Consider the following 20,335-nt stretch of genomic DNA (forward strand, 5'->3'; position numbering starts at 1 on the left):
AGTTTCTTTGTCGTAAACATCAAATTAAGATTCATCTCTTTGATACATACGTTAAAAAATACTTTATAATTCATATTTCTTCTGACTTTCATGTAAACCTCATGGAGGCCTGGTCACGCACTACACTTTTGTATTTTTTTTATATAGTAGATAATAATCGTTATTTCTTTTTTGTGTAACTTTCAAAGTTTCTTACGTCTGAATTATTAAAAATGTAGATGGAATTTAAATGGAAGGAGATAACCATGAAAACGCCTTCAATTTTTATTTTTCATAATAATTGTGCAATGTTAGTAAAACAATTAAATGACTAAAAATATTTATTACACGCTTTATATTAGCTTCACCTGTATGTATGTATGTATGTAACCGACTCCTTGGGACTCGATTTTGACCCACTTTAAACGGACAGATTTTATTCAAATTTTGCGCACCTGTCAAAGATCGATGACAATGCAATAATCCGAAAAAAAAATTGAAAAAATTTAACTAAAAAATAAATAATAGTTAAAAAAAACTAAAAAACACGCTTTTAAAGCACATCAAACTAAAAAGTGTAAAAATAATTCCTAATTTAGGCTGAAAATGGTAATGAAAAAATACTGGTATTATTGTGAAAAAGCGTGGGGCGCTCTGTGCCATATTTTTCGTCTATAGAGCAACCCATTATTTTTTTAATAAATAAATAATTACCTAAGTATCGAATGTCATAACTAAATGAAACTCTGCCATCTGTTATATTATTCCTTACGACATTTTATTTATATTGTATTTAGAATAAAATCATTATATAACTAATTTACATATTATGTAAAAAGTATTAACAATATTCGTATACTACATAGTACAATAATCATTCTTGAGAAATAGGTAGAGTAAAATGTAAAATGATGATATCGGCTTATACTGTTAATTTGCTTATTAATGACCGCTTCCAACGACATTCTCACACATTTTCCCTATTTCTCATTGACAATTGTAGTAGAGAGTACTATAATTACTTGTATCTGGGTTGATTAATATCATATGGAAATTAGGTTATAATGTCGATATAGTTTTTCATATTAATCAGTAGTCTTAATTATTCTTTACAGATCTTTCTGTTGTTGTAATTACGATTTTTAAATTTATTTATGAATTATTTGTACACACATTGTTGATTATATGAAATCTGTGTTCACCAGAAATCCTGAAGAATTGTTTGACATTGACATTGACAGTTCAGAGAGTATAGAGTTTACACTATGGAAATCCTAAGCTGAATTATCAAGGTTATTAGATCAAACGTAGAAATGAATGTACAGGTTAAAATGATTAATGTAATCATGAGAATCTTCTTCTGTAGTATTTCTTTATAATTAAACGTGTTTCTATTGTTTTCGAAGTATGTTTAGAAATCAGTGCTACATAAATTGTTAGTTAAATTTAGGCAAACGAAAATAGCAGGTTTAAAAAATTAAAAATTTGCTGATTTAAGTTTATTTTTAGTAATTGTATTGTGTAAGAAGTACGTTAATACATTTCTGCATGTTCAATTAAAATTATTAATAGACTTCCAAACTTACTTCAATATTAAGCGGGATATCGAAACTAGGATCTGGATAATTCAAGTTGCGTGCTTTACCTATTTATCTACATAGAGGTTAATGAACTTTACTGTGGACATTTTAATATAAGTAGGTATTATCTTTTTCTGTAACCCTGGCAGATATTAAGTTTTATGTTATTCATTATATATATTTTGGTATTCCTTGACAATTATGAATGTTTAATTCACACATTACTTTCTTTTATGTTTTTTAGATAGATACAGTCTTAATATAAACGCCCAAAAAAATGTCTCATCGAAAACAATGAAACTGCAACTGTAAACTTTTTGATATATTATATAGTCATACTTTTATCAATTTTATTTATATTAAATGTGAATTTCGAATGCCAGGCGTTTAATATGATTTATAATAATTAAGTAGAGGCATATAAAGAGCTTAGATGTATTATTTATTAGATAGTTTAAATAGTGTTGTAATAACGGCCTGTTATTCGTAAAATAAAGACACATGACGTGTTCTCACGGAGCCCTTGACTTTCGCTTACTTTCGCCCGCGGTCATAGGTCAACGATTATATAGGTAGGGTTCACTGTATGTCAGGTACGTGGCATTATTAATAAAAGAATGTGGAGATTGTGATTCAACGTGACTTTGGACTGTACCGACTGATCCGAATATTATGGATAGAAACCGAGTTTAAAGATTAACTAATATAAGCAGCGACAGAATAGTGGATTTTTTCGTAATATTTTTAAAAGGACATTGACCATAAGTATAAAAAAAATATTTGAGGCACTTAAATAATTTGTCAATTCCACATATTATGATGTTAGATTTAAATAACTATTCTATTATAAAAATTATTAATTGAATTGTTTATTTATTTTATTTATTCACACTTTGTTGCTTTATAATATAAGAATTAAACATAATTGATAAAGGTATAATAGAAAGATAATTACATCAAACTAAACTAACTAACCAAGGATACATGAAAAAAAATTAATAATAATAAAAAGTGCACATGACTCATTATAATTTAATTTAAGATCAGTCTCACGTCAGTTAGTAGGTATTATTAAGATTAGGGATACGATGTGGACAGGTAATGTTTGTACAGAAGAAATTTAAAGGAAGATAGAGTTGTTGTTGATGTTTATATCTTTTTTAAACCAGATTATATGTATTAGTCCTAGTTTCAAGAAGCTTGTCAGCTCAGCATGTGGCCAAACGGAAAGTAAACCGAACCAAGATAATATTTTACGATCTAAGGCCGTACTGTACTTCTATCCTAAGTTTTTATAGTTTTATCCAAATGCATATTACCTTAATATTTTTTTTAATTAAATTTTATATTTCATTAAATGTTTAGGTCCTTGTATTTATAGTAGTTGTTGGCCTAGTGTTTAGAACGTGGGGCTCTCAACCCAAACGCTGTGCGTTCAAATCCTGAATGTGCACTAGATTACATAATTTTTTTTTACGGAAAACTATGCACATAGTGAGGAAACCGGCATACCTTATAACCAAAAATAGACATGTGTCAGGCACAAAAGGCTCAGCCTACATGCCTATGGCATAATAATCAAAGGCACAGGATGCAATGTGAGACCAAGGCCCACGAAGGGTTGAAGGCCCTCTGAGCTATTGATGTGAAGAATTTCTTTAATACAAACATACTTTATAACAACCTCGTATAAGCTGCCTTAAGCCATTGACCTCTTCGACTATTTTCATTGAGCAGGTTTGCTGACAATACATTATATAATTTGTGTTCGCGTAATATTTATACCCATACGTAATTTGTTTCGGAGTTATTTCGAAGCGACTTTAAGCTTTTAATTGTTCCCGCTTTAATTTGATAAAAATTGGTATTGTAATCAAATTGTTAAAAAAAATCAAAATTATTTTGTTTTCTAATTTCTTTTAAATACATAATGTTATTGTTATACGAAGCAAATATATCGAATTGAATATATTCGAACCAAGGCCTGATCGATTGATGTGCCTGTTCGTTTAAATCGATATCAATTGTTTCAGAATTAGAAAGTCGAAATTGTCCGTAGTAAAACTTTGTTAAAATGCTTTGGTGGAAGAAAGTGTTAATTAATATTCCGTTATATGTAATTTGGCACCACAAAACGCCTTATTATCGTAATAGCTTAATTTAATGAAAACCACTTATTAGTAAAATATTATAATAACTTATGTCCATAGAAATGTATTTATAAAAACGATATTCAAGTGTACAAGTTCTCATCGCGTTAATATTGACTATTCTCGGTTAGTAGGACTATATCACCTTTGTTTGCGATATGAACTAGATTCTTGTGATATATGAATGTGTGAATATTGGATTTATAGTAGATAAGTAGGCCAAAAATATAACGCGATGCACTTGTTATTTCCCCCAAATACAAAAATATCGTTTTATATACACCACATATTTAGTTTTTATCTTACACATTAGTAATTTAAATTATATTCATAAAATTATTTCAATTTCAACGAGTGTGTCACAATTTTTGGTCTAAGCTAACAATTGAAACTAATATAATATGTTTTTTAAAGAATAATGATTACGGGTTAGTGATTATGGTTTATATTTCCAGGCCCTGGCTTTTATTCCTGGCAACCATAATTATTTCAGCTTGGTGGGCAAAGACGGTTGACACCTTACCGCTACCCTTGGGAGATTACGAGGTATTTTTCATATTATACTTATTTTACACTAGCGGCCTGTACCGGCTTCGCTCGGGTGGACATTTTTTTTTAATTTTAGATATTGATATGTTCTTTAATATTGTAGAACATTTTTTTATTCTATCCAATAGTTTTCGAAGCGCATGCGATGAAAGAGTTTTTATAGGATATTTTTACACCTTGGGTACCATTATTGTAGTTATAGAACGGATCCTTATTTTTCCTTCCAATAAAAGTAGCCAGTGATAATGGAGAAAGAATTTTAAAAAATCGGTCTAGTACTTTTTGAGCCAATTCGTTACAAACATACATACATACAAATCTTTCCTCCTTATAACATTAGTATAGATAATAGCACAAATATAGATCATAACCAGATCAAGTTTAAATTTCTCTTCATAATCTTACAATTCGGATTCGATTCAAACATTAAAAGTAAGAGTTTGACTCGTGATCACGGAAGCCATTTTCAGTTAGATCACGTATATGTCAAATACTACAATCAATAGTCAATAGAGACCATACTGGTTTAATGACATTTTCTTTTTTGTTGCTCCAATTCCAATAACAAGAGGTCGAAGCGTATACTTATATACGTCTAATTTATACAATTTTACCTGGATCTGATATATCATCAATAAATATATTAATAATTAAAGTATTTTACTTTATATCAAGTAAAAGACGTCATTAATAAATAAATTTATTTCAAAAACATTATAAACTAAAAAAGCACCTAAAATTATGCAAATTATTGCATTTTATATTATTAGCGGCGGAGAGTTTATTGCCAGTTCTTCTCTTCGGTTCTACGCCCTTGATTTGAGAACTGATAGTAAATGTAAAATTATTAATAGTATATTTCTTTTTTCACCTTCATAAGTGTACATTGTGTTACCTATATGAATAAATTATTTTGATTTTTGATTAATAAAATTAAATATAGGATTCACAAGGCCATGAAGGCTTTGAAGCTTATTAGTGTTTACTTATTGTAATCAATGTTACTTTAATATTTGGTGTCATGATATTTTAACACAATATGGGTCTCAGCATATCACTGAGTACTAGAGATGTCATTCAGCAATCTTGTCGTATTCTTTATTCAATTCAAAGCAAAATTGGTACCATGGCAAGAATTTAGACTTGATAGAATATTCTGATGTTACTTTTAGCAAACTTTAATAAGTTTGTTTCCTTTGTTTGTTAGAGCTACTAGAACTAAAAGTATTTTCTACGTTTAATGGTCCAGTAAAAAGGCTCTTGCTCTTACAACTTCATTACTAACATTGATGAAAATATTGATTTATTTTGCAACAATCTTCCAACTTACCGTAATTTTGTTTATCATGCTCTTAATGTGGTTTGAGGTTAATTATTATTTTATTTTTTTAAATATTGTTTGTTTTTTTATTTTGTCAACAATGGTCATCTTTGGAGGAGGCCTTTACCCAAACCGGGGTTCCTGTTAAATAAATAATATAAATATATATTACTAACATAATTTAAGCTAACCTACTAACAAAATCAATATTTTTGGTTACTTTAATATAACAACTACCAACTATTGTAAAACACGAAATAAAAAGGCTTATTATTATTATTATTATAGGTAATTGATGTGTATGTGTGTAAATTGTGATGTCATATTTTCTTGTATAATTTTATGAATACACGTTGTAATAACTAAATACAACATTTTTATGGTTATTATTTTAAATAGCATTAGTGGTGCATTTTTTTGTTGGATGATATGATTATAATATAAACAGCTTGTTCAATAATTTGCCTATATTCTAAATAATTATTAAGTTACATTTACATCCAAACCGAAAGAAAAGTTTGGTACCGGTTAAACAATTATTGTTGCGGGTTAGTATACTGGCGGAAAAGCATGAAAAACTTCACTTAAAAGTAACTTAAACAAAAATGTTCAAACAATAAGTTAATCCTTAGATATCGAAAGTCATTAAAGTCAACAATAGAGCTTTTTTGTCGTAACTTAAAGCGACAGAAAGGAATGTCAGTGTATATCTTTGAAAGTCTAGTACTAAGTACTAAATCAAGTGTCGCCAACTTTCATAGGATAGAAACTGGTCTTAACGTAATGTGAAATTATGTTGCTCACCGGATTTAACATTTAATTGTTTTATTTCTTTTAATTTGATTTTCCTTACTTAATGTTCTAGTATATTAACATATTTTTGAATAAATGCCTAATAAAGCTTTGGTTATCGTTTTTAATCGCCTTTTTCCGGAAATTTACTCTTAGATTGAACGATTGATTTATGAATTAATACGAGATATTACACAATAAACAAAGATGTTTCTTATAGTCATTATTTATAAATTGGCACTTTGTATAGTATGTTTATTGGACAGTATAGCTTATTTATAGAGTGCAAATCTACGAAGTATGTTTCAAAGTTATTTTTAAAGTAAAATCTGAAATATAAAAGTAGGTGACAATGTAACCTAATTCACAAAGTCTTTTTCAAACTTTCTATCCTAATATTTACCTTGCAAACGTAGGATGTTAATATTTATATGATTAATTTTCTAGTCAAATTTGATTAAATTAAAACAATTTTTTAAAACAATGAACAACAATTTATAATAAATCAACTGTCTTTGATTGTTGTGAAGTGTAAAAATAAAAGAGAATTTGTTGAATATATACTTACCTATTTATTATTAACTGAATTCCTAACGATCACCACTTTCGACTTTATTTATAATTATTAATGTGTGAACAAACTTGAAAGTAATTGTTTACAACATAAACAAAAACAATATATTATACAATACTTCAAGTTCATGACCCCTATTGACCAGGCTTTCAAATACGCAACATTACGGCACATTACTTTTACTAGGAAAGTCCATTATATTTTGATCCGTTTTTTCATCGGGTCACATCGAGGGGTGCAGAGCGTACGCTATTTAAGGTCAGATACATTGCGCCGGCGCACAGTCACTAAGAAATCTAGCTATGTGGAGGACGGTTGTTCTACTCACATTCGCGGTTTGCACCGCCCTCCCCGCCCAAGACGCAGGGCACACCGACAATGATCTGGACGGGATCGGTGACTGCCTCCGAAAGGAATCCACATCATGTCTCAAGTACAAATTCTTCTCTTTCGTAGACAAAATGATAGGACAAAAGGAAACGTTCGCTTTGACAGATGGCGTGACCGTCGTAAGAGCAGCGGATGCACCACCAGCCACTGGTGCCCCAAGAGCCTTAGACCCAGTATCCAGACTACAAAACTACTTTGAAACACATTCATTGCGTGTCGAAGTTAAAGGATCCGATGTCATAGATACAGTTTCAAGTGTGGGTCGAGCATTGGAAGACACGGTATCTTCGTTTGACGACAATGATTTATCAGAGGAATCAAGAGGCAAGAAAAAGAAAGCGGCGAAGATTCTCGGACCCCTAATTGCAGCCGTTGTGTTGAAAATGATGGCTTTACTACCATTAGCGATTGGTGCTATCGCTTTAATCGCTGGAAAAGCGTTGTTGATAGGAAAGTTGGCGCTGGTCTTGTCTGCGATAATTGGATTGAAGAAGCTGCTGTCACAACAAAAGCATGTTACTTATGAGGTCGTGGCGCATCCTCAGCATTCTACAAGTCATACATCAAGTCATGATTACGGTGGTGCAACTGGGTATGGAGGTGACACGGCCAGTTATGGCAGTGGTTCGGGTCACGGAAGCGGCTGGGGGCGTGCCTTAGACGCGCAAAGTCTAGCCTACACCGCGCAAAAGCCTACTTAAGTAACCTATATTCTAGGCGATTTCTCTCTTGTGTACTTGTGGAGTGATTGTATTTATAAACTGAATGTGTTTTATATATAAGAGTTTGAGTACCTGGCTTTAATTATTATTTAAGTAGTATATAAGATTTATTTGCCTGAATATAACGGGTTATTATATATATCGCGATATATATTTTGTATCTGTGTATGCAATTTTTTTGTTTGAATGATTTGTTATGCATTTATTTTTGTTATTTATTGAAGATGTTTAAGTATGTTGGAGTTCTTTATTAAAGATTGAAAAAGTTGCGTTGACCATTATTTCGAGATCATTTATATTACCTTTATAATTCATTAATAATTACATAATTACATATGTTCATGGATTCGATTACAGGGAACTAAAAAAACCTTTTGGAATTGGTTTAAAAGTATATCACGAGTACGGGACTTTCTTAATAGGCACGTAATAAAAATACGTCAATTTAGAAATGTGCGTATTTCCTATATATTCTTTAAAAGAAGCCATTCAACACTTGGATTTGTTATTATTTCAGTATAGCAGTAAATAATAAGTGCTAAATTCATGAATATAGTTATTAATTATACAGAGATGTAAAGGATTTGTAGTATTTTTTAAGCACAAATGATTAATCGTTGCTTGACGTTGCCTATCATTTAACGTTTTTTTTTCATTTATATGGAATTGGAATAAAAAAATATATATTCATAAAAGTACTTGGGTGTAAGTTAATTATAAAAATGATTCATGATTTAAATGGAAAACATTTTATGTTCTTCATTATGTTTGTACATATCAGTTTAATAAAAAAACTTCAATTTCATAAAGAACTGTATCCGCATTTTCTCAAATCTTACCAGTATTGATTCAAATGCGAGTGATTTTTTGACTCTTCGAGCGTTATAAGCTGCTTTATATAGATTATATTATGCTCTAGTTTATGTAAAGAAGCTCCTAGAATAATATATGTACATGTACAAGTAAAAGCAAGAGAAATGCGGATACAACAGTGGGTCAGTAACAAGTCAGTAATAGGAGATATTATAAGCTAATCACGGTATTCGTGCACAGAGCCGTTAAGCTACGGTTAAGATAAAATCTTTATACATTAAGCTCACGTGTAATGCACCCATTAGTTCGGCTATCTCTCATTAACTTGGATTATCTCGTTTTCGAATTAATGAAGATTAAGTAATAGGTAACTTGTAACTTTTTTATTGAGCAAATGTTTAAGTATTGATTGTTTTAAATACGTGTAACTGTTTAAACATAAATAAACAATTTTAATATAAAATTCTCAAACTCAAAATACCTGACTTTATTTATATGGAAACAAGTACACTTAGAAACGTCAACCAAAAAGTTCTAAATTTACATTTACACTGAATACTATAAAGAAACTTATGAACTATTTTGAATAAAAATTTGTTATAAATTGATTATAAATTAAAATGCCACGTGTTTTTATTAGAGATGAAACGGATATCCGGTATTCGGTCGGATAGGCATCCGGCCAAACTGCTATCCGTTTCATCTCAAGTTTTTATTATCAAAGAAATATATAATTTGTATTAATTTTCGACATTTTTTTAATAAAAAAACTTTATGACAATTAAATCCATTAAATTCCTAACATATCTTCCTCTTTCCCTCCCTCTAATTATCGGAAATCTAATGTTTTAGATTTGTATAAATATGAACATGGCTTAAAGATTAGTTTTCCAAAGAAGTTTCACTTCTGATATTCTGATATTATGTACTTACATAATTTGTATGCACGCACCTTTTTTATATGAATAGTCTAAAAGCGGATATTAAACATAGCAATAATATATTCAATTATTATATTTCTGACATGGACATCAACCCGCCAAGTCTCCGAAAAAAAATACAGTGATGGTTACGTAATAAATTTATAAGAGCTAAATTCTGATAAAGTACTTTTTATAGTAGAATTTTCATATTATGCGTATTCTATATATAAATTTCCTGGTAAATTTTTATTTATGATTCCAATATAAAATTCTGTTATACTTTTCTGATTAGGCTAATTTGTAAACCAGTGACATCTAGCGTTAATGTGTTTAACTATGTCGTTGACCTTAAACTTAAAATAAAATATCTTAAAGGTTTGTTCTTATTAAAACTGTGCTATAATTAATATAGTAATTTGTAAATTTTAAAGAAAACGTTTTAAAGCACATAATAACTTATTAATAGTTATAGTAATAGTATAACTACACTTTAATTATTACGGAAAAGATTTAGTTAGAGTAATTCCTTTTTATAAGTTATTATATTATACTTCGAACTGTAAGTCACGAATATTATATAAACAGCGCAGTTCATTGGCACCTTTGCAGGAAACTAGTAAATAAAACCTTGAACGTAAAGTTCATTCACAAGCTTGTGCTAATTAATTGCCACAATCTAAACAAACTTGGCCATGAAACTGGTTCCGCCATAATTTACTAGATGGCGTTATTTACAATACATTTTTGTCTACAATTATAATCGATATTACAAAATTTTAAGATAATCAATTTTAAATTTATTATAAGCTACTTCCTTGTAACTAATATAATCTGCCTAAATTATATACATATTATTAATAATAATTAAATCCATTTTTATTATACAATGCATATAAAATATGATACTTTAACTAGGATACAATAATTAGCTAGCATTAAAATTTTAACCTAAGCTGTATATAATATTAATTACAGCTTATAAAAGGTATTTTGATCGATAGCGGAGAAGTTAATAAATAAATATTCTATGGCACTTGATTATATACAAAAATATTACAAATATAGTGCCTAGATTTTAATAAAATATGTATCTTATATTATTAAAGTATAATTTACTCAAAATCACCATGAAAAACGTAGTATAAGTGATGTAGAGGAAGGATGTTGTTCTTGTTCTGAGAATTAACTTTTTTTTTACTTTTTAGCGCGATTTAGTGTATGACGTCATCGCAGTGATTGTAGTCTGCAGAAATAAGCCTTATCCATGGCTACAGAAAAATCTATTATTTTTATTTTATATATAGTCTTAAGTAACTAAGCAAGGAACATATTATTTTATCATATCAATCAAAGAAAACATTTAATACCTAAAGGGCACCAACAAGAAAGTCTATGAACTTTCTACTTTAGATTTGCAAAGGTTAGAGAGCCTTATGCCATGGGCATGTTCATTGAACTTTAGAGTCACTTTCCCGCTTATCATATTAGTGTAGAGCTAGATATTATCTCTAGAAATAATTGGATAAAGACATATTCCTTTCCATTTGTGCAGCGCATACTTCTCAGGCCTTTTGTGGCCTTAAATTAAATAATAAATAAATATTTATTATTATGTTACTACCTACTACTACTTTCGTTCTTGTACTATTTAATTTTGAAGAACTTCCTTAAACCTTTTGATAGTTTTTCGAAGATTTGTACCCAATTAATAATAATTAATTCAAATAGGAATACAATTTTTTTTCTACAATCTGTATTTTTCGTTATGGTAAAAGATTTTGTCTACGTTGCCAATGGAGAATGTTTTTCCCAACGGCATATGACATAAATAGATATACTGACCTAACGATTAAAGAAGATTCCTGCGCAAAAGCTTTCTTTTTTGAAACAATTTACACTGTGGGAATTGGTGCAAGTATTTGAACAATAGGAAAACGCAACGAGCCATATGTGACCATTCATGGTACTTTAGCCGAGTTTAATTTAGAACAAAAAGGGAAAAATCAGTGGCGCTACAACTTCCTTAGGTCTAGGCCTCAGATTTCTGAAATTGTTTCATAATTATTGTTCATACGCCGTCGACTTTTTGGGTCTAAGACATGTCGGTTTCCTCACGATGTTTTCCTTCACCGTTCGAGCGAATGTTAAATGCGCACATAGAAAGTGCATTGGTGCACAGCTGGAGATCGAACCTACGACCTCAGGGATGAGAGTCGTACGCTGAAGCCACTGGGCCAATACTGTTCTGAACAAAAAGAAAAATCTAGGTAAAACTAACGAAACTTTTTAATTGGAAAATTATATTAAAGTAGTGTTTTTAGGGATTTATATATTAAAGTTAACCAAAGTTTTAATTAAAGAATAAAAGAAAATAAAGACTAGTCGTTTTAACATAGAATTAGGATAGGCTTAACGAAATGGTAAATTGTCAAACTACAATTTTACAGATAATTTGACAGAACTGTCATGTGTAGTGCTGTATCATTGAGATATTTTTTTAGAGTAGGTATGGATTAAAAAGATAAGATATAACACCAATATAGGTTGGTTATAAACGTAATTCTCAAAAGTAGCTTTGAAAGGGGTTTCGTGTCTTTTATTATTATAATAAAACAAAACATGTAATATATTTGTTTATTAACAAAACAATCTTTGAATCTAGCATCAATAAATTAAATGACTGGAAATGCATGATAACAATGATAATGGTGGGCGAAATGTTTACATAAGGGGCATCACCAACGTGCTATATATGAAAAAAAATAAAGTAATACGAAAAAGATACAGATCAGATATAAAATAGATAAGAAATATTTCAGCAAAATACAATATAAAAATTATACATATCATATAAATACATATAAAATCGAATACATAACCGCATAGATAATTATGAACTTGCGTATTTACAAAAGCTTTAAAAAGCAGTGACTAGGTAAAGAAAAAGAATTAACCTATTTGTACTATATAAAGAACAGGTACATAAATAAATACTGGTGACGCATAGCCTATACGTTTATGAATAATTTAAATAAATTAAATAATTTAAATAAATTAATGGATGAGGTTTCTTAGGTATCAGTTGGAGTAGGCATTGTAGGCCATTTCTTGGGCGTCCTGAGATCTTCCCCAACCACCGTGAGGGCTGGCATGGGCGAAGTGCTCCTCATGGTGAGGATGGGCCACAACCTGGAAAAATCATTTTATTAAATAAATACAATAAATATGTTTATTATGAAACATAAGATACAGGTATCACTTATTCCACGTCATTAAATTTGAATTTGTAGGCATCCTTAGAGTCTTTTGTTTCAGATTATGCTATCTAAATATAGAGATTGAGTTATTTATTGTAGATTATTATAAAACAACGCTGTAACAAACGTCTTATGAATTGTGGATTGGTTTTAACGTTACATGAAAATGTCTATGCATCGTCGTTTACGAAAATAATTACTTAAATATGTGAATTTAAAAAGGTTCAATTTATTAAAAATATTAAATAATATATACTTCGTAACTCTCATGGGGCTCATGTTTTGAGAGAAGTTTCTTCAACAACAGAAGAGCAGATGCGAGGAGGGCAGCCTTGGCAAGCAATAATCCTTTGACAGCTGCAAACGCAATGATTCCAAGGAACAGAGGGATGAGGGACTGGATCTTTAGTTGGAGGAGAGCGAAGATGGGGAGGAGTTGCTTCAACTTCTTCTTCTTTCCACGACCTAGGCATTAAAAATGTTAATTATACTATTTTTAAGAAAACTGTTTTCTTAGAAAGGATTTTTAGCTGTCAAAATTCTCTTAATGGCAAATGCTATACCCACATTTCTTAGAAAAAAAGGTAAGAATTAAATGATATTATAATGATTAAGAGTTCAGCCAGTCGTATCATCATTTGATTTGTTCCTATACTTTTAATTACGTATAAACATAATTCTTCTTGAATGACGAATGCAAATAATATGTGTGAATGATATGTATACTGCACTAAGCGTTAGATATATTCAAGCAATAGAAGTAATAAAGGAAGGAAAAACTGAAAGTACAATGAAAATTTTCCGAATAATTCGAATCACACACAAACAATAGTGAATTCCACTTTCTCTCAAAACCGTAGTTCTAATCTAAATACCGATCAGTAGTGAATTGAATTCCAAGTAGTTAAAACAATGAAAATCATTGAAATTCAAGTTGGCCAGCCGTTTGCATAATAGCTTAGAAAGCTTATTAGTCATTCGATACAACGAGAAAGCTTTGCCAGTTGCATTACATTAATTAAATATGTCACATTGCAAATTAAAATTACACTTGTACGTAACTTTAAACTTTTTTCATTATTGGATTAATATCTTCAATTTTCATAGAACGTGTAGATATGTTACACTTTCCTGAACTCTCATTTATATGTAATAAAAGTTTACTCTCGTTTACAATTATTAAGTTACTTCGAACTGTTTAAATTGAAATCTCGTAGGAGACGCAGAGAAACAGTCGTTTGAAAATATAAAAAATAGGTATATCTGTGAATGGTACGGACTTTTGTACCCCCGGAAAACAGTGAACTGTTTCATATCAGAAGGACGTACTCAGTACTATAAAGATCAGTGAACTAGACGCAAGAACATCCTTGCCCTATGCATGAGTTACTGCGCCGAATACTGAATACTGATATTGAATGGAATTTAATTTAATAGTTGATACCCATAAATTGTAATTATATCAATAATTACTATCAGTCTCGTAATGAACTAAACGGGCGATAAAAGCTGGCATAGATAAAGCAGCATAGCAAAAACTGGACAAAGTCAGCTTTCAACTATAACGAGCCTTATAAGACCCAGAGACCCGTTCCAGCTTTCAAACAACTTACGGAAACACTAAGGATGCAATTTCTAAAACCTACATTCTCATCATTTTAATTAGAACCGACTTTCTATCTTCATACCGGAATTTCGGTGAGAGCGAATTTAATATATGCCTGTTTATGTAATAATTTTCGCATTTTATTGCGTCATTTGTAATTTGAGCGTCTGAGAATTTGGCCGAATTTTTTTTACGCCCGCGGCGGCTTTGGGCGTATACGTGACGTGCTCGTGACAGTTTTTATGCGAGTTTTCGAATTAAGAACTTTTTGCGGACTTCCGGTCATTTTTGAATTTAGAATCATATTACAAAAAACTGGGACATTGCTTTTTGCCGTAAGTGATATGCTGCTACGTAATATGAATGAGGTTAATATGTTTGAACTTTTTGCTACTCACCAAAATTATAGATACGATATAAGTGTGAACTTTAGTAAGTTTAAAGATCAATTTAACTTAGGATAAGAATATACTATATGGCTAATTTTAATTTTTTTCTAACTACCTAAGCCGCGACAAACAATAATTGTATTGCTGGAAGTTGAACTAATAATACCACTTAGGTATTTTAAGTAGCAGCGATTATAACAAACAAATATCCATAGCTACCTTATACAATGAATTTTAACTCATAAATATTAGCATAAACTTAAAATACCATAACTATTTTCCATTTTCAGCTGTGAATTATACTCATTATTACAGCTTTCACACTTTCTGCCTAATTAAAATTAAGTGTAAATCTCCGCGAGCAATTAATTTGAATCTTAATTACCCGGTAATTCAAACAGCGCAACGATTGTTTATAAACAAATTTTATAGTGAAATATTACTTAATACAGTTGAAGAAAACAATATTTTAAATTTTGATAGTATAAACACATTACTCGATTTATAAAATCTTAGTATAATTTTTGTATTACTTTCAAAATATTTTTACAAGCAATAAATATTACTCTCATTATATCTAGAACATATCATTTAATAACGATACTTAAGCAAATTTCTCGCGTTTCCTTCCCTAAGCAATAGCAAGGTGTATGCTTTCTTGAATTTTTAGGTAAATTAACGAATCACGTGAAATTAGATTATACCTTATTAAAATTATTAAGCAGTATTTAAATGATTTTAGTGTTGTGAAAGTATAACTTTCAAATAATAACATTTGTGTTACTGACCTTCCTCAAGAGACCGCTTGACGTCATCAACTGTTCCTTTCGGTACTCGTAGCTGGATTACGTGGTTCTCCAAGAACTCAGCAGCAGCATCAAGTAGTCTCGATTCTACCTGGTCTTCTCTTGCTCTAGGTTCTTCAGATAGGGGCTCGAAAGATCTGGCGCCTCGTGATGATCCAGTACCAATGAGAGTCACGCCATCGGTGATGCTAATTTCGCGTGCTGATGCCAAGTTTTCTGCGTATTTCAAAGCTTTTTCCTGTGGGAAAAGTTTATATTAAGTAAATGTAGAATTTTCTTTACTTTACTAAGCAGTTTGGGTTAATATACGTCAAAATATTTGTTTATTTCAAATTTCGTATTAGAACTATATATTTTTAATTAAAAAGACTAATGAAATTTTAAAGCTCCAAATTAATTAAAATGCCCTATAATTAAACACAGAAGCAAAAACGTTCTAATTTCAAATTTATCACAAACACAACACACCTTTAAACACAAGGATACATCTTTTTCCGCGCAACTTTTGACAACCCCAACAACTGATCCCATGACTTCATCTTCGGTCGTGGGTTTCGCTGCCACCACCGCCACACAGACTAACAGTAGTAAGACCTTCATGGTGGTACGATGGTGAGTATAATGCACAGGAGTGTGGTAAAGCGGTTTTATTTAACGCCCCCCACTGGGCCGGTGGTAACAAAATTGCTAGTCGCGTACCGATGTAGAGTTATGAACGCATAGACTCACCGTCTGCTATAAAACATATATATATGTACCATTTTGTAAGGTATATGAAATACAATCACTGTGTTATGTAGTACAGAAATGCTTACACTATATAGTAATTTTACTAAGGTGGAATAAACAATGATAAATTGTTAAAATTTAAAATTAAATGCCTATTTAATTCCTAAAAGGTTGACAACATCATTGCATGTACATGTGTTTGGCTGGACAACAAAAGGCAAATTCTTCCCCGTAATATAACTACTAATTTACTACTGGCTTCGTCGCTAGATATAGTAAAGTAAATAAATAAGTTGATTTTTGTGGTCGATTTTTGATTTCGAACTTGATTTCCTAGTACACATATCTATACCATTCTTAGTTCTACGGGTATATCTATCAAGTTCTCGTATGCACTGCGCAGGCGATCGTGAATCCGTGAATCATGTATTAAATTTGTAAAATTAACATTTTATTGGGTGATTTCTAATATTATATAAGTGTGCGTGTGAGAAATTGGTATCAATATTTTTGACTATGTAATTGATATAAATCGCGTGTCTGGCTTCCTTTTGATCGAAACAAATTAGACAATACTACAACGTTACTTTCCTTAGATCAAATTGGGGATCGATTAATGAATGAGATTATTAGTACGTGTATGTTCTTCTAGTACTTTTCTATTTACTATAAATAAACTGTAGTTATTTAGAGTAGATTTTTCGTAAAGCTGTCATAAAGCTATCAGATATTTGGCGACTAAGTTTCCAATAGTATATTATGTCAGTTGAATATTATTTTTGGGTTTTGGAAAAAGGCAACAGTTATCATTACTGTCATTGTGTAGTAGTGATTTTTATTTGTATGGTTCAGTTTCAGTAACGTTTCGTGTCACTCTTGAAAGGTGCCGCGATTTACAAATTATGATTTTTTTAGCTGTCCACCGTTAATAGGTGGACCTTAAAAAGTATATGGAAGAGGAAGAAGGAGAAGAGGTCGCCCATAAAAAGGTGGATAAAAGAAATAGAAGCGGTAGCAGGAAACGAATGGAGAAAGAGAGCCATAGACAGAGAGACAAAGAGGGTTCCGATCGACGGTACTGAAGGAAGTTAGAATATAGAATAAAAATCAAAAAAATAATATGTATTATAATCTAAGCTGCGTATTATAATTTGTTTTTGTCATGATTGAAAATAAAACGGGCTTTATTATTATTTATTATTTTTTCAGCTGTACCACATTCGTAATATATTAAATCATTAATAACTGTAGTAACTTAAATTTAACCCAGCCAGAATGTTCTAGTCTACAAATACAAAGAATAAAAAAGAAAAATTAAACAACTGTCACCCGCTACAGCGCACATAGTATAGTTTATCTATCAGGACACCTATAATATCAATGTTTATTTAATAATAAAAAAATATTATCCTGTTATGTATATTTTAGAAAATTTTGCAAATGGTTTGCGATAATGCAAAATAAATTATGATTAACATATTGAAAACTGTTTTTATCTTTAAATTATAATTTTAGATTCCATACTTTTACTTTCTAATACACCTAATTCAGGTTACGCACAAATTTTCGCGAGTTAATTAAAGATAATTATAGTAATTAAAAGGGTGGTTGAGGCATTTCATACATATTTTTACCGAAGCATTAAAAATATCTTGATAGGTAATATTCGTATATTCAAATATTATTTATAAATATTACTTTTTATGCATTGTAAAGTGTTTATAACGAATTTCAAGGGACCGAGCATTTATTTTCGTTATAAAGAGGTTTAGTTATAGGGAAGGAAGAGAAAAAAACTAAACCAAAATATGATAATATTTCTTCGTCATAGAGAATGGCTGTTGCGTTACAAAGAATGCATTGATGAATGAGTTTTGTGTTTAACCAAACAGCTGTTACGCGTATTTTGTTATAGAGAAATATAACGTTATAACGAGTGGAGATTAGATTGTAAAAACAAAATTTACTGTTTCGTCCTTTGCTTTTGAATTCTATTTACGCTGTCATTAAACAATACAGACCACGGAGTAATATATAAGGGAGTATGATTTTTGGAGGGATTTATATAGAGACGTATAATTATTACGTTTTAATTTACTTCATTTAAAATTTTATGCGACCATTCGACGTTTATTAATGTTACCAGATGACTGTTTGTGAATTTTCAAGCACAAAAAGTTTGTTACATAATAAAAACACGTTTTTTCTTCTAGACAGCATGACGGCGTATATTGGGTAAAAGTAATTGATTCGCACGTTGTGGAGTGAATGGTAGACTTTAATATAACTTAAGTATTTTCCTTAATCATGAATATATAATGAGAGAGCTCGCTAAACACTGTTTTAAAAATCACATTGAATATGATTGAACTAGCCACTATCCCAATCAAGACAAAATTAATACCAGGTGCGACGTTATCGGTATTTTCATGAATCTAGTTATTTGTGTGTTCCTTGATCCCTGTCCGTCCGTTGGTAAACCTTTTTTTTAAAGGATCAGTGGTGGTCTCATTTACATCATTTCAATCCAATTATCAAGATCTGATCTGATCCGCAAAAGAAATTAAAGAAGTTGTTAAATTTTTATTGGTGCTGTATGTAAGTTCTAAGTTCATTTTTTTTTATATATACGAGCTTGTGGGACGACCAAAAAGGGCAGTCTTCGCAGCCCATAGACACCCATTTTTAGGGGGTGCGTTGCCGGCCTTTGAGGGAGGAGTACACTCACTTTTTAAATGATTTTACAATCATGTATTTTATGTGTCGTTTTGTAACTTTTTTTAAATGTGATCTTACATCTTCTACATTTCACAAACATCAAACTTTGGAACTTAGAGATTTTAGAGAGAGAGTGAAAGTTTTATATAGGCTTAATTAAACCTCTAGGGGCAATAGAAATTTGAAAAAATATCAAGCTATTTCTCGTTTAAAACCGGACGGATAAAAATGTCGAAGATAATTTGTCGAAGTGTATTGCCGGAAAAGTGAGTTGTACTAAATAGCCGGCCCAGTTTTCCCTCGCGGGACGAAGGAGGCATACATATCATGGTCATATTGACCCACAGCCGTGACCACAAACGCTATTGGCTTTTAATGCAAAATCGCTATGAAAGTGAAGATTATAGTCACGTGTGCAAGAATTATATAAAAACTACGTGAAGGTTAAATTTAAAATTATGTAAAATAATTGTAAGTTTATAATAAAACATAACTTCAAATCCGTTAAAAAAGTGTTTTACTATGTCTAATAGTTATGTCAATAAAATACAATACTATACGAGAAGGTTTTAACCAACTACTGTCGAATTTTCGATTTTTGTGATATTTAAAAAGACGCCATTTTATTTAAAGAATATTATTTCTTCCAATTTTAAATCTCAATTTTATAAATAAGCCAAACCTCTTTAATATTCATTTAACTCGAAATACGGACAAAGCTTTCGTGATTAAAATATACATTGAAAATGTATACCTAGAATTCTTTGTTTTATAGCAAAATTAACCCCAGTGTTTAATTTATTCTAATTTACAAATTCCAGTAATTTAATTTCTTTAAGATCGGCTTGGTATAAAATTATATCCAAACATAATTTATTCAAATCAGCTCCTTATTGGCAGCCATCCAAATTTGATCCACCGTAAACGGAATGTTATGTCAGAGTGAATGAACGACCGGAATGAATGAATTCACGATTATCTTATAAGCTTACGCAATCGTTGGTAACGAATTTTTGCACTTGTTACGTCAATATCCG

At 30.5% G+C, this 20,335-nt stretch overlaps 2 protein-coding genes across 2 annotated transcripts; one reads left to right on the forward strand and one right to left on the reverse strand.

Moving 5' to 3' along the window:
* The first annotated feature begins 7,213 nt into the window (after window positions 1–7,213).
* LOC125054900 lies at window positions 7,214–8,174 on the forward strand. Its single transcript, XM_047657046.1, has one exon. It carries the CDS (start codon window positions 7,248–7,250, stop codon window positions 8,034–8,036), a length of 789 nt encoding a protein of 262 aa, XP_047513002.1. The 5' UTR covers window positions 7,214–7,247; the 3' UTR covers window positions 8,037–8,174.
* Window positions 8,175–12,413: 4,239 nt separating this feature from the next.
* On the reverse strand, window positions 12,414–16,482 carry LOC125054884. The gene is made up of 4 exons (XM_047657028.1): window positions 16,320–16,482; window positions 15,834–16,089; window positions 13,307–13,515; window positions 12,414–12,982 (listed from the first exon to the last, which is right to left on the reverse strand). Exons 1-4 carry the CDS (start codon window positions 16,449–16,451, stop codon window positions 12,872–12,874), a joined length of 708 nt encoding a protein of 235 aa, XP_047512984.1. The 5' UTR covers window positions 16,452–16,482; the 3' UTR covers window positions 12,414–12,871.
* Window positions 16,483–20,335: the final 3,853 nt, after the last annotated feature.

This window comes from Pieris napi, chromosome 12, assembly GCF_905475465.1.
Source record: "Pieris napi chromosome 12, ilPieNapi1.2, whole genome shotgun sequence".
NCBI classification, from domain to species: Eukaryota; Metazoa; Arthropoda; class Insecta; order Lepidoptera; family Pieridae; genus Pieris; species Pieris napi.

Bases quoted from the DNA above. Each gene is read 5' to 3' on its own strand.
- LOC125054884 (XM_047657028.1), bottom strand. From the start codon at position 16,451: ATGAAGGTCTTACTACTGTTAGTCTGTGTGGCGGTGGTGGCAGCGAAA. The intron at 16,090-16,319 runs GTGTGTTGTGTT...CTTTTCCCACAG, and splicing joins ATGTATCCTTGTGTTTAAAG to GAAAAAGCTTTGAAATACGC. The intron at 13,516-15,833 runs GTCAGTAACACA...TTTAATGCCTAG, and splicing joins CAAGCGGTCTCTTGAGGAAG to GTCGTGGAAAGAAGAAGAAG.
- LOC125054900 (XM_047657046.1), top strand. From the start codon at position 7,248: ATGTGGAGGACGGTTGTTCTACTCACATTCGCGGTTTGCACCGCCCTC.